Source organism: Filicampus tigris, chromosome 18 (assembly GCF_054856515.1).
Source record: "Filicampus tigris isolate MCC_2025a chromosome 18, RoL_Ftig_1.0, whole genome shotgun sequence".
In the NCBI taxonomy this organism is placed as follows: Eukaryota; Metazoa; Chordata; class Actinopteri; order Syngnathiformes; family Syngnathidae; genus Filicampus; species Filicampus tigris.
Genome location: NC_141234.1, coordinates 8,795,813 through 8,810,545, shown reverse-complemented (window position 1 = coordinate 8,810,545; position 14,733 = coordinate 8,795,813). Strand labels below are relative to the sequence as shown.

Genomic DNA, 14,733 nt, shown 5'->3' with positions numbered 1-14,733 from the left:
TGTGAGCATCCTTTTATAAAGTGTGAACAGTGCACAACAAGGGCCATTGTTGTAGTGCAGGATAATTTTTCATGTACAGTAGCTGACGCAAGCAACTCAAAAGTGTAGCTCCAGCTCCCCCTGCAACACCGAACAGGATTAAGTGGTATGGAAAATGGATGCAACAGTGCAGAGTAAGGTTTCAGCTGAGGGAGGAGTGGAATTTTTTTTTTTTTTTTTTAGCAGTGGTTTTCTGAATATGAAAGGCCAGTTTCCACCAAATGGAGTTCTTCATGTTTCCATCATCCCAAATTGAACCAAAGTTACTATTACGCCACTTTTTGGCGCCCTTTATTTACCCGCTGATGCAGCTTTCGCCATCCAGCCCAATTCCTACACACCCAAATCTTGTACAAAGGTTGCAACTCTATATTTGCTTCTTTAGTTGCTTCCTGTATCAGTCTAAAGAGCAGGTGACTCAATACTTTTGTTTGTGGGTAAAAGTAATGCAAAAGCCATCTCCCTCTTTCCCTGAATGCACCGCCACCTCTTAACAAAAACAAATCCCCTTAAAAACTTTTTTTTTTTTTTTTTTTAATCTGTGCATCAAATTTGAGTCAGTTTGACCTTTGATTGTATTTGCTAGTGCCCTTCACACGGAGCATAGCAGGATATACGTAACTGCTGTAAAGCTTTTTTGTTGTTGCTGCAATGTTGTTATTCCACATGCGTGCTCGCACCTCATATCCTTCAGTTATTACCTCGGTGCGTGCGTGCGTGCGTCCGTGCGTGCGTGTCGGCCTTTTGCAGAGTCAGGTTTAATGGTCTGAGGCACACAATGGCAGGCAGACAGATCGATGGACTCGACTGATGCTCACCGTTATGTGCGGTTCTGATGACCTGCGGAGATATCGCGTTCCTCCGTCGCCACTTTATCTTTTCTTAATTCCCTCTCGGCTCGGGAATGTTCCTGTCAAGCCAAGATGGAGGCGCGGAGCCGGATTAAGATGTCAGATGATGTGGGTCACAGAAACTGAAGTCTGAGCTGGTGCCCGACACACAAGCAACAAGTTTAGACTGGAATTACATTTTGAAAACTATCCGCAAAACTGAGTAATTCCCTTTGTCTGTTTTTTAAGCAGATGATCAAAACAGATCTTCATAATTATCAATTAAAAGGGATTTTACTCACAGTCTGTGGGTGGTTGTCAGGAGTACAACAATTCGTCTGCTGTGTTTTATTGCTCCGGGCAAAAAGGCAAGCTGGCCTCTGTGTCCTTATTAGACCTCCATGTTTTTTTTGGGGGGGGGGCTCGTTTTGTCTCATGGTTAGTCTGCAGCCATGGGAGGGAAACGTTTGCCTCAGTGCAGTCTTCCAATCTTAAAAATGAAATGCATGATTGGCCAAGCTGATGTCTTTTGCTTCTCATGCATTAGCACCACCGTGTAATTTTGACATTTATTTTCCGCTGCAGTCATTTTCAAGAGGCACATGGCGAACTACGAGCTGCTTCAATTAGCGTTTAAGACATTGACATTCATTCCCTGACCCTCAAGTGTTAAATGATGTCCTCATTTTTTGCGGGCACGTGTCTTGTGTGTATTAGGATCAAAGTGAACGACCAGTTAGTGGAGGTGGACGGGACCAGCTTGGTTGGTGTCACGCAGAGTTTTGCAGCCTCTGTCCTCAGGAACACATCAGGAGTTGTACGGTAAGATGCACTCCCTGTAAAAAGGAATACAAAAAAAAAAAGGCAGTGGAGCAGATAAGATCATATCAGCAGGAAGTGTCACATTGACCCAACTCAGAGGCCTTTTAAGTCATCTTTGACTTAAATGGTGTTGAAATTTAAGATTATTCTTTTTTTTTTTCAATGTATTATTTGTATTGAGCAATTGGTAAAATAGTAACCTGAGTTTTCACTTTTCAATCTCATCATTCTTCCTCTCTCGCTTTTTCCATCCTCCTCCATCATGTCCCCACCCACTTAGTGCCCTCCTCCTCCTTGGTAAATCCTTCCCTCTCTGAGGTTTTAAGGCCAGCTGTCCTACATTAGACATTTTATCTATATTTAACCTTTTACATGCATGTTTTAAACTCAAGTCACAGCCACTTGCAATCACTGTGAAGGAGTTTCCATATCTGAAACTCCACAATGGGCTGGAAATAATAACAAGGGGACGTCCCATGAATGAGGAGAAGGTCAGCTATTCCTCAGTTCTCCATGCTGCCCAAACTTTTTTTTTTCTTTGTTTTTTTTCTTAAATATTACTTCTTTGTTCACCCCAGTTGTTCCTTCACTTATAGATCAAATAATAATAGGCGCTTCTCTGTTGGAGCGTAAGGCCCTGTCTGCATTGCCGTCACTCTAGAAAGCTTTTTTTTCTCCAGCTCAGTTGAACACAAATAGGGCACAGGAACACCACGCTCACACACACTCATAGCCCAGCTTTTGGTTATTTAAGAGAATACCTTGGAAATTATGAGATGAATTAGTTTTGAATCAGGACCATTTTTACACAGATTAAAAGAGGGAGGGACATTGTTACCTGGTAACGATCAGCCAATGGGCCTAATACACATAACAAACTTAAGAGATGAGTGAAGAAAATGCTTACATTTCCTTAACTGGATTCGTGTGTATTTCAAGCGGTTCTCGTCACACTTTGAGAACCATGGACACTGAAATCTGCACACAGAGCACATAAAGAAAACACTTCAGTAATGTACATATTCAAACAAAATAACTTCTCTATTTGAATAAAGCATCATCGTGGTGTAGCGGTTCATTGGCCTGACGTCCATGCAGGCAGCGTGGATTCATTTCCCAGACTGCGAATGACCATCTCTGTATGCAGGTTTGTCATTGGCCGAGAGCGACCGGGTCAGCAGAGCGAGGTGGCCACGCTCATCCAGCAGACCCTGGAGCAGGAGAAGAGACAGCGAGAGCTCCTGGAGCAGCAGTACGCTCAGTATGACGCTGATGATGATGAGGTAATGACCATCATTGGGATGATTCAGTGTCGGGCAGGAGGGTGGGCGTCACCCGTAAGAGGAGGCAGTGCTTGTAAATAGCCAGCCACTTCATTCAAATTCCACAATCGTATTAAAAAGATGCAGAATGTATTGCTCATCTGCAACCCCGCCTCTTGTGTGATAGAAGGGAGTGAGAAAATGCATCTTTAATACCCCCCCCTCACACACACACACACCCACCCCCCCCCACACACACACACACACACACCTCCACCCAACAGCATCACTCAGCATTTCCGCCTGTGATTTGTCAACACACTGAAGAATGCCTGTAAAAGCTGTTACAAGTGGAAAAAAAAATACTATTTGTATGCAGATTTTCTTTCTGCCAAAATAAAAAGAACAAATCCATTTAGTAAGAAATTTGATTTGCTTTTGTGGGTCACAAAATTACCCCCCCCCCAGGTTGCCACTCTGACACGTGATCCACATGAATCGATACATTGTGGCTGACCGCTAACAACACCGCAGGCTCACGCTCATCACGCATGCCTCGTCTCCCGTCGGCGCGGCGGACAGTTCGGCGGGAGTTGTCATGCATAAGAAACGGTTCTCCAGGCCATGGAGGCTTATCCCAAGCGCTGTCAGAATCCCGAGCGCACACGCGCACATACACACGCATGAAACACTGCCTGTTCTAATTAAAGTCCTGGAGAGAATTGGCACTGCAAGAGTGGGACGCCATGTACAGAACAGTCACTTTTAGACATGCAAGGAACCTGCCTCCCTTTATCCTCCCACTGCCTAACATCGCCACAAGGATAACAGCGCGACGAGACAGCACCACTTTTTGATCTGGGGAGGGGAAATACAATAGTTCCGTCTCGACTCAAACTGTAATAGAAAACCTAAAAGAAGTCTTCCACGGAGCATCCGCCGATAGTCCATATAAAGATTGCAAACTGCTTCCGAAAACACTTTGCGTTAATTCATAGCTTTGGAGGATTAAACCGTAACAAATCCATTATCAAGATCTAAGGGGCAATAAGCAGAACTCATCAATATTAATATGGCTATAAATTTTCCAGCGATTCCCTCCCCGGGTGGGCCGGGATGAAGGCGCAGTAGCCTGATGTGACTGACGGCTTGATCCCAAGGGAAACAGATAATAAATGACACGCGCACTCTTTTGCATGGAATTATTTGCATTCAAACATCCAAGCTTGCCCATCTGTCAATTAAATAGAGACATGCATACATGATACACACCCGTGCATTTTTTTTTTTTTAACACTCAAGGCAATGCCAAGCATCCCCTCCGGAATCTAAAATGGTCCAGCAGCCCCCATTAGGACTACTTGAGGTGTCTGCTTGGTTCATGAGAGCATTTTGGTAACATACAGTGTCGGGACCTGCAAGGATATTGCTTACGAGAAGCATTTACTTTGCTTATTCAAGCACTTTTGGCAACGCTCAGGAAACTCCACTTGAAAGTGTTGAGAAGTGCAGCCATCACTGTGACGCTCTAAACGACAACCAGTTGCATTTTTGTTGCCGTTCCGCCCATGGATTCCCCCGTCTATGCATGTGGCGTCGGGTGATTCATCACGCTGTAATATTTAACTGCCCGACTATGTATTGTGTTGCTCCCCCTTCACTGAATGGGACCTTAATATAGGAGGCTGCAACCATGGCAACAGACGGGCCTATTATAGCAAAGGGGACTCGAGCCTGTTATTTGAGTCGAGAGCTACACGAACTAGGATGTATAATTTGCACAAAAAAAACAACAACAACAACAAGCATATATATTATAATACATTGAGTGTTAGGATGGAAGCGATGACCTAATTTAGAGAGGTAAAAATGGTTCAAGTGTAGGAGTTACGATAAAATGTGTGGGTGCGAGGTAGAATCGGTTTCTTACATTGGTGTTCTACTCTCAGGACACTTCATTAGTTACACATGCACAATCTTATATAAGTTGTTTGACAGATTCTGCCTTTAGAAAGGTAATATCACGCCCTCAAGTTGCACAATAATATTCACTGGACGTATGAGGCACTGTTGGTCGCGGGCCAAATCAATTAATTGATTAATGCACTCAGATTCAAAGGCAAATGGATGGCGCCTCTCTTCATCCAGTTTGACGTAACACACTCAGGAATAAGCGCAACCTCGCGGACTTGTAACGAGTCACGACGTGTCGGAAATGCGTTCAGTCAGGAAAAAACATGTCCGAAAAATAACAAAATTCTCATAATGTATTTCTTATACAAATGACATTTACAGCTCAACAAGCCGTCCGAGCAATTCATATCTGACAAGATTTGTGGAACATTAGATGGGTTATCTAGATTTTGCATGATCGCATTAAAGTTGCATTACTTATGCAAAGTCGCAAATGAATAAGAGGATGTCTGAGGGAGATGAAAAGCAAATTTTGGAAGAGCTTTGCCACGCGGCTCTGACACATGTAGACGAACAAGAAAAGCTTTTGGACACACGGAGCGAAATATTTCGTTGCTTTTTTTTTTTTACATATTAATGATTGTAGTTTACAGCTACAAAAAAAAGCCCAAAGACATGAAATGAAAATATTTTAAGTTATTGAGACTGGCCTCTATAAGGTTGACATTTCTAGAAGACATTGCCAGCCGAAATTGAGACGCTTAACTCTTACTGACATTGCACTTTATGTTCTTCAAGCAGACAGGTGAGTACGCCACAGATGAGGAGGAGGCGGGGCCAGCCGCAGCAAGTGAGGGGAAGAACATCGAAGTGTTCGACCTGCCCGAGAACGAAGACGTCTTGTCGCCCTCGGATTTAGATGCCACTAAACTGTATCAGAAATTCAGAGAGGTAATTTTCACCTGCTATATTGCTACAGATTATGTAAAACAACAACAAAAACGGAGGACTCCGCTAATGATTTATCTACTCCACTGCATTATATAACACAACGGACTTTCTCTGCAAACAAAGATTTAATTACATTGCATGCGCCAGTGGAGAAGCAAACTGAAACAATGTAAGTTTTAAACGTCACTGTCTACGACGCTTATAAAATACAGCAGATGATATTAGTGTAATACGTATTTGATTATGCGGCATTTTCCTCCCGTTTGTGCAAATGCATTCACATTTATCAGTTTCATGCTTCGCTGACCCAGAAAGATGGCAATTGCTCCAACTTGCTGCTGAGTTTTACATTTTAATCAGGACAAGATGGGCTCAAAGAGCAAATATGTACTCCAGAGCTCTGAGGAGATGTGTCTGGAATAATCCCATTTTATGATATGTTTCCTCTGGATTACGTGGACGATTTTTTGGAAACATTTGCCCACTTGCGCAGCAACTTTTCTTTTGCGTATGTTTTACATAAATCAACACGCACAAGTTAATCTTGGCTGAACATACATAATCGTGTTTTGAACAAATAAAGTTGTGTGGAAGATTAAACCTTTTTTTTTTTTTTTTTTTTACTATTTAGCGGATCATTATACATATTTGCAACATTCAATTCAACGCACTCCAAACGGTGTTCTTTTACCTTGGTTGTTAAGTCATTTGTACAAAAATGAAGCCCATTACTGTATTATTTCTTAAGATGTTAAATGTACTTGCAGTACTGAGTAGAACAAATATTTTTCATGGTAGAATGTTTCATTTGTGACTGAGAAGACCAATGACCCGGCACAAACGTGCTCATAAACAGATTTAGTCCGTTTGAAATTCTGCATCCCTATCTACTGATAAAATGTCTGATGCTACATGGTCTCAGAGACAATTAGGTAGTGGTGGACTTATATTTTACAATTGTTTAGCAACATAGAATATATCAACTATAATGCAAAGATAATGCTCAGTTTTGATAAACTTTTTTTTCTATTTTTGTGGTTGTATTTTACAGTGGTGAAAACGAAAATCATGCTTATTTGGATTCGATCTTCTTCCTAGCTCAAAACCTCACGTCACATTATTATTTTTTTTTTGCTTCCGAGCGAGCACGTCATCACTGGTGCTGCAATCGGACCGGGTCGTCCGCCTCGGTCCGTCACACTGTATCGAGCCTGCGCAGCCACGCGTTTGATTATCTGACCGTCCTCTCACTCGCTCGCTTCTCTTCTGTCCTCTCTTTTCGCCAACAGCTCCAGATCAAACACACAGTGACTGAGGCCGAGATCCAGAAGCTTAAAAACAAGGTAAGTCAACAGGACTGTCAGTGGTACTTGAGGTGAATGTTGGCGGCAAGGACAAGTTTTTAAATGCATGGTAGGTCTGTGTTAGAGCAACAGGTTGTGCGGGCGCTGGAGGTTGTGGGTAAGATTAAAATAACATATGAGACATGTAATGCAGATACATTTCTAATTTTTTTTTTTTTTTTAAGTCTCAATGTATCTGCTGTTTGTCGCAATGTTTTGTCACCGGGATCAGATGATGGAATTACATATTGTATGTTGGTAAGCTTTTTTTAAGGTTGCACACCTACCCCAGCATTCGGTAAATCTAACGTAATGACATCCACAACAAAAATTCAAAAATTATGCCCTTACTAAAAGATGTCCAGTTTTGATTGACACCAACAGTGAGGTATGAATTCAACAATTATTATTACTGCTGTAGTTGGCAGTGTTGACAAACTAATATCTCTTATAAAATGCATAACCGAAATGGTGTTTTTAAATACAGTCCTCACTATGATGCAGGGAAAAAAAAAAAAAAACATTACCGGTCATTTTTGATACGGCTGTTGTGTAAGGTAGCTCTCCCGCAGTATTAATCAACTGAGCATTTGAATGTTTCATTGATGTACTGTCTTATTATTATTACAATCATGTCTGCTGTAATCCACGTTGTGTATTACCCTTGTATGGTCTTTTTATCTCCTTGCAGTTGGCCTCTGTGGAGAGGGAAAAGCAGCGCTGGGAGAAGGAAAAGAGCCAGCTGAAGGCCAGCATTGAGGAGAACAAGGAAAGGATGCTGAAGCTGGAGAGCTACTGGATCGAGGCGCAGACCCTGTGCCACACGGTCAACGAACACCTCAAAGAGGCCCAGGCGCAGTATCAGACTTTGGAGAAAAAGTACAACAAAGCCAAGAAACTCATTAAAGACTTCCAGCAAAAGTGAGTGGCACTCATGGTACCTAGACGATCGTGTTTTCAATGTAAATAATCAATCATTTAGGCTCCGTTTTGTGTGTACAGTATAGTGTAAAAATACCAACATTTGACACTTACTGTAGACTACTTTGACACAATCCTACACATCTCTTAATATTAAATATAGGGGATCCATGGAGATTGAGTTACATAAAATATATTTTTTAGAATGGCTTTTTTTTTTATTAATAATGAAAAGACATTGTCAGTATGATAGAATAAAATCCATCCATCCATTTTGTATAGCCCAATTTCACATTTTTGTTTTAACTAATGAATTTATTTTTTACAAATCTATACTAATGGTCAGGTCCCATGTGGGTTAAAAAAAATAGCAATACTGGATACTGTTCATTAATCCATTTTCAAACCATGAAATGTAGGGATGCACCAATATCCATACTGTAAATCTGTATTATGCTCTGATACTAGAATACCGATACTACTTTACCAGCCGGCCATACACCTTACGGCGTCCTTCAAATGGAAATAATGCTTTGCAAAATGGATGATGAATTTCAGAGGCTACCTTGTTGAGCCTGCCAGTAGTCTATATGCTTGTCTAAGAGATTAAGCCCCTGGCTTTAAAAAATAAAATAAAATAAAAAATAGTTCAGAGTAAACAGAGGTAAGCGATGGTATGGCGTATCGCTTGAATTGTCCAGACACACTTTTATTTCAGAGCTAAAATGCTTGTGTCACAGCCTACATTTAAGCGGAATGTGTGGCTGTTAGAAAAGGTGCAGTTGGAGGTTCAAATGTCACTAGACAAGTTGTTGCTTTCAAACAAAAATTGAGTGAAACATTTCAAGAAAACTTTGTTTTTGTACAATATTTCATTCAATAAATCACAATTGCAAGATAATAATTGGCTTTCTCAAGTACCGGTAACAGTACTTGGTGTCAACGAGTAATGTATTTATTTGACATTTTTATTATCAGAGCCTTTTTGTGTAGTGATAGTAAATAAGACATACAACAATGCTCTGTTTTGATGTATACGTCAACAAGAATAGTTGTTTTTGTGGTTGTACGGTAGTTTGTTGTCGTGTACTGAGAGTTTCCAATATTCTGCCCTCCACCCGTAACTGAATAAGATCGTGTTTCGAACCAGTGCTGCTCCCTTGCTAATAATTTGATATTTTTAGATCATGCAGGTGTTCCAAATGCAGTCAGTTTATCGCAGAGCAATATAATTGCTCCTACGCTTCTATTACACCTACACATGTATTATAACTCCCGCACATCATATTTCGAAATGAGGCCATTGCTTCCATCTTGACACTTAGTGTAGTCGGATGAATAATGTCTGATGAATTCATTTGACTGCAATCCTCGCTTGCATCATCTATCAGAGAATGTGAATATCTTCTGCACTCCCATCTGTCAGGGAAATTTGCTTTTTTTTTTTTTTTTTCTTCACACACAAGATCTTATCCCATTTCAGCACCAAGAGCAGGCTTCCCACTCCCATGCGGCACAACTTGTCTTTCTTTCATGCGAGGCCCTTCACCACCTCGACCGCCCGGCTTCAATCTGACTGCCTCTAATTGGCTCTGGCCCTGCAGGCCAAAGCGAGGCTGACGTTAGAAACGAGCAAACTGCTCGGCAGCAAAGATGTCTGCACGGGAGAGGCGTGCACGTTTACAAAGAGAGGAATGCCTGCCCTCAAAACTATATACAGTATATGTGTGTGTGTTTTACACTTAAGTGTGGTCAATTTTCCCCTCACTGTTGTCGGTGAAATACTCATTATTTTATTTTATTTCTTTTCAACAGATATGTGAGCAAAATGTGAAAATATGTCAAATATGTTCTATGCAGGGATTCCCTGATAAAAAAAAAAAATTCCGACCAAGTACTTACATTTCAGTACTCGTTGATACCCGAGTACGATACTTGATAATGCCATAATGTCTTAAAATGATTTTTTTTTAAAATTTCAATCCAATACCATTCAGACTTTTCTTGAATATGACATACGTTTCATTCAAATATAACACCTTATATAGTATTACTAACGTTTTCACATTCAACTGCATGTTCTTTAAATGTGTTTAAATTAATTTGAGTGACGTGTTGTATCTGGTGTTATCACCGCATTCCTCGTACCTCTACCTGACTCCATTAACAGAATGACTCCCATATTACAAAAACAAAATAAATATTAATTATAAGGATTAATGATTGTGTAAGATTCATACATATTGAGGAGGTGGGTATCTGTGAAGGCGTATACATTGGTGCCGATCCAAATTGTAGCCTTAGTGGAGGTCGTTTAGTCCAATTGGCTTGCTCCCCCGCTTCAACCCTTTTTCAATCTCCTCCTCCAGGGAGGTGGAGTTCATCCAGAAGGAGGATGCCGAAAGGAGACGACTGGAGGAGGCGGAGAAAGCTCACCTGGCTGAGATCCAGGGACTGCAAGTCAGGGTAAAGACCATATTCTGTGCTTATGTATGACTCTCCATGCAGTTGTTCTAAATACGTCTTGTCAAATTCAGCTAAGAAGTCTCCAAAGGACACAGTAAAATCTCTGAAGATGCCGAGATGAAAAACAGATTAAAACCCTCGTCCTTCTAAGAGTTCACGGTGCATTTTAGTTCAACAATCTGCATCCCTGCCAGAAAAGCTTTTTGCAAGACTGTCCCCCACAGTTCACGATGACAGTAGGGTGTCCCCGTGGCCTGTGGTCAGCTCTGTGGTCAAACGTCAAGTTGATTTATTTTATTCTATTTTGCTCTGCCCGCAACATAACGTGACAGAAGCGTTAGTGTCTGCTCAACTGGATCGCAAGTGCAGCCGAATGTGCGCTATTGTTATTCCGCACACGTCATCCGGCAACTGCACTGCATTAAAACGGGACAGGCAAGAGTGAGGGCAAAACTTTTAAACGATTAAACCGAATAGTCGGTACTGTACGTGCACTGTATATGTCAATAGCGCATATACCGTATCCTACCATTTCTATTTGCTTCCAACTATTTGGGGAAAATGCCATTTGTTTCCCAGTGCAGCAACATCCTTTAAGGCATGCTGGATGAATTTAAGAAGAAATTGAGAACCTTGACCTCAAACCCATGAAAGACCTCCGGGATGAATCAAAACGAAATATCTTCCCGAACGTTGGAAGCTTTTGTAGCTGCAACGAGAAATTGGGGCTGTTATTTTGTTTCCCCGGGTAGCCGTCATCCGGAACGCTTTTGTTCTGACAGCAGCGTACGCACAGCTGATTAACATTGATCCCCTTTCCTCCTCTCAACAGATTGCAACACTGGAGTCGGAGCTGATGCAGCTGATGAAGCAGAACAACATTCAGGTCAACAACAACAACAGTAACAGTGCCGAGAGGCTGCACGCTCTGCAGCACAGCCCCAACAGAGCTGCGGCACAAGGTAGAGGTCAGTGCATCCCTGGATTTTTACCTTAATGCAGTGGTTTTCAAACTTTTTACCCCCAGAAAAAAAAAAAAAAAAAACATACTTTAAATATTATTTAACTATTATATTGTGCTTGATAATTTTATGGTAGTTAAAAGTTAAATACAACTGAACTGTGCTTAACAGATGTACTGTCCTGGATTAAAAAGATGTTCAAGTCATTTTAACAGGCACAGTTTGAACATTTATTTGTGTGATTATGCACCACACTTTGAAGATAGCTGCTTGACTGGATCAAGTTGCAGATTATGTCCACTTACGGTCTGTCTGAACAACACATTTGAAGCCCTGATATCTGCTTTATGCTCTCCCCTTGAGCTAAGCCAGGCTTTAGTTCCCCCTCGACGGGATCAGAACGCGTGACAGTGCCGACGGGGTAACGGCGAGACTGGATGTGGACTGATCTGAATGACGCAGCCCATTACGCAACATTAAAAGTGAGGCGGCAGAGGAGACAGCTGGGACGTGCGAGAAACGGGAGCATGTGGGAGGAGAAGAGAGAAATCTGTGGATAGCATCGCTTACAAATTTGAATGGTTTAGTCTAATGTGACAGTCTGTCCTTGTAATCTTAGGAAATTGTGATTGCCTAATGATCGCATTGTTTAATCAGGACATTTTTATTGAGAACGTGTACTAAGAGGCTAAAATAACTGCGAAACTGTTTCCTACGTCTAAAGCAAAAGAGAATTTATGACACACAAATGATGCATAAATGAAAACGCTCACAGATTCTGCCTTTTTAAACCGCAATAAAAATGAAATATTTGAAATTGCAAAAATGCAATTCTACACCACGATAGACATCAGTCTTGCAATTTAACAGTACAAATACTTTCGGAATCTACTTACGTAGATTTTTCACATATACAGTACGTACTCAACATTATATCACATCTCCGATACATTTCCCCAAACGCAGCAACAAATGGAAGATACTTTTTTTTTTGTATACTATGTGCAACACATTAGATACCATTGATTTCATGCTGTTGTTTTTGTGTGCGTGTGCAGAACTGAAAAAGGGCTCACCCTACTCACCCAGCGAAGCAAAAGGCTCCCGAGCGGACAGCGTCAGCTCTACAGAGGGAGAGGTTTGTAATTTAACACACACACACACATTTTCAACAACGCTTAGTTACTCCAACATACAACATGTCTCGAAACGTGTCATTTGTCATGAAAGCAACCATTATCCCCAACCTTAATATACCACAAAGGTCAGCAAATTGTGTTTCATTAGACCGAGTGTCTGAGCTCCAGCCATTCCATTTTGTTAATGGATTAATTGCCGCATGTTGCTCGGCAGCACTAATTGAGTGTATGGCGCTGTCACAATTTGTTTTCGCTCTGTGTTGAAACACGGCTTGAGTTGAGAAGTTCACATTGGATAAACAACTTGAGAATCCCAATTGGCAGCGAGGCCGAAACAAGGCAATGTGCAAGTGTAAAAGAGTTGGAAATGGGAGAGGTTCGATGAGTTTGGCTCAGTCTCCCCTCAACATCACATCACGTTTTTCTCTCTTTTTATACATTTTCCGTCTGCTTTCTCTATCAATGAATCTGACTTTCCATCTCACCTCTTGCTGTCCATCCTCAGGTCCCAGAGGGGCGCAGCAGTCCAGGTCATAGTCGCTCTGGCTCCATTCGTAGTCTGGCCAGTGCAGAAGGATCCCCCGGACGAATAAACGAAGGTTCGAACGCCTATAACAGACAACATCCCACGGATTAGATCAATCCGAGTGCTACTTTAGCACTGCAAAGCATTTGGTACTAGTGCCGTTACCTGACTTAATCTGTGGGCCAGTTAGCAGGCCCTGTGAGACAAATTTCAAATCTGACTATGATTATAGGGATGCTACTCTGGTTAAAGAAAATTGAAATGACATTGTCCTGCATTACTGATTCTGAAGGCCCTGGGCAGATTAAGTTGACAAGGCCAGGATTTAGAGATGAAAATCTGACATTGACGCTTGTTAGAAATATAAATGTCGGTGTTTCTGGCAGGTTCTCACGCAACACCGAGCTCCTCTCAACGAGTGGAGGAGCATATACAAGCACCTGAGTCTGGGTAAGATGCTGACGAGGAATATTGTTGTGCAGGGGGGGATAACTTCTACAATGATGAACAAAGACCAAATGAAGTGCCATTTTTTTTAGGTTGTGGTACAATAGTCAAGTAACATCCCGATCAACTCTCTTTCAGTTGCGCTGAGACATCGGTAGAGGACAGCCATCGGAAAGTCAAGGCAAAATTTCAAGAGGTTTGCAGACAAATTAATGACTTGGATATATTGTAAACCGTCCATCCAATACATGTTTTTTTTTTAAAACAGCCCACAGCCTTGATTACATTTGCAAGCTTAACATACTAACCAATAACATTCCAAGAAAAGGTCAATATAACTGCGGTCTATCGTCCAATTAAGCGCATTCAGCCTCCCGCTGCTCACAGATCGGATCCCGTTGTGACTTGATAATTGTGTTTCTGGTTTCCAGGGACCCGCTTTGAGCGAGGACCTGAGTGCCAGCAGCAACAGCTCGGTTGAGATCAGCGGGCTGGCCGGCGAAGCCAAAACGTCGGCAGATGCCGACAACTTAGCGCTTTCTTCTGATGAGGTACATTAGCTTAGAAATTGCTGCACATGAGCCTTATTTCAATGGCGCGCCCTAAACTCACATGGACACAAATGATCCGGAACTGGAACTGAATTTAAGGTGCTGCCGTTCTCTTTTTTTGCATTGTTTACAACCCCCTCCGTTTGGTTTATTTCCTTTGCTGCCACATGCAGAGTCTGGATATGGTAGACGATGAGGTGAGACTGGCAATTGGAACCGTTTACCTTGTGTACGACTGAATTTAGTCTTCAAATCATGATCGAACGCAGAGAGGCAGCCCTGAAAATCTTTGTAATCACGTGACTTTGTTTCCTCTTGGACTTTTGGTCAGCAGATCCTAGAAGAAGGGTGGATTACCAAGCAGCAGCAGTGGCAGAACTGCAGCGTATCAGAGTGGACTTCTCAGCAAGTGGCCGGCTTGCTTATGGGCCTCAGTTTGGAACAATATATTCCAGAATTCACTGCCAAAAACATAAATGGAGAAAAACTGCTACAACTGGACAGCGCTGAGCTCAAGGTAAAGCTAATTGTAGAATGTCCAGATTTATAAGGAAGATAGG

The 14,733-nt window shown here is 41.8% G+C and overlaps 2 protein-coding genes across 8 annotated transcripts in view; one reads left to right on the top strand and one right to left on the bottom strand.

The window, feature by feature from the left end:
• Positions 1 to 14,733, top strand: part of ppp1r9a (protein phosphatase 1, regulatory subunit 9A) — a 36,709-nt gene that overhangs the window by 18,914 nt on the left and 3,062 nt on the right. For 3 of the 7 annotated variants that reach the window (XM_086014426.1, XM_086014425.1, XM_086014424.1), the window contains 14 exons: positions 1,587 to 1,691; positions 2,839 to 2,974; positions 5,666 to 5,818; positions 7,108 to 7,161; positions 7,853 to 8,082; positions 10,452 to 10,548; positions 11,381 to 11,516; positions 12,569 to 12,648; positions 13,155 to 13,248; positions 13,562 to 13,625; positions 13,761 to 13,818; positions 14,054 to 14,173; positions 14,347 to 14,370; positions 14,505 to 14,690. In XM_086014426.1, coding sequence (XP_085870552.1) covers positions 1,587 to 1,691; positions 2,839 to 2,974; positions 5,666 to 5,818; positions 7,108 to 7,161; positions 7,853 to 8,082; positions 10,452 to 10,548; positions 11,381 to 11,516; positions 12,569 to 12,648; positions 13,155 to 13,248; positions 13,562 to 13,625; positions 13,761 to 13,818; positions 14,054 to 14,173; positions 14,347 to 14,370; positions 14,505 to 14,690 — 1,537 coding nt within the window. The remainder of the gene's footprint in view (positions 1 to 1,586; positions 1,692 to 2,838; positions 2,975 to 5,665; positions 5,819 to 7,107; positions 7,162 to 7,852; positions 8,083 to 10,451; positions 10,549 to 11,380; positions 11,517 to 12,568; positions 12,649 to 13,154; positions 13,249 to 13,561; positions 13,626 to 13,760; positions 13,819 to 14,053; positions 14,174 to 14,346; positions 14,371 to 14,504; positions 14,691 to 14,733) is intronic. The other 4 variants (XM_086014428.1, XM_086014429.1, XM_086014427.1 and 1 more) reach the window with 4 other exon arrangements.
• The window catches only part of pdk4 (pyruvate dehydrogenase kinase, isozyme 4), a 28,185-nt gene continuing 14,329 nt past the window's right edge, over positions 878 to 14,733 (bottom strand). The window contains exons 12-16 of the transcript XR_015082067.1: positions 13,135 to 13,258; positions 12,596 to 12,634; positions 2,599 to 2,669; positions 1,172 to 1,705; positions 878 to 1,024 (exon numbers count right to left, since the gene is read on the bottom strand). The gene's annotated coding sequence lies outside the window, so the exon portion shown is untranslated. The remainder of the gene's footprint in view (positions 1,025 to 1,171; positions 1,706 to 2,598; positions 2,670 to 12,595; positions 12,635 to 13,134; positions 13,259 to 14,733) is intronic.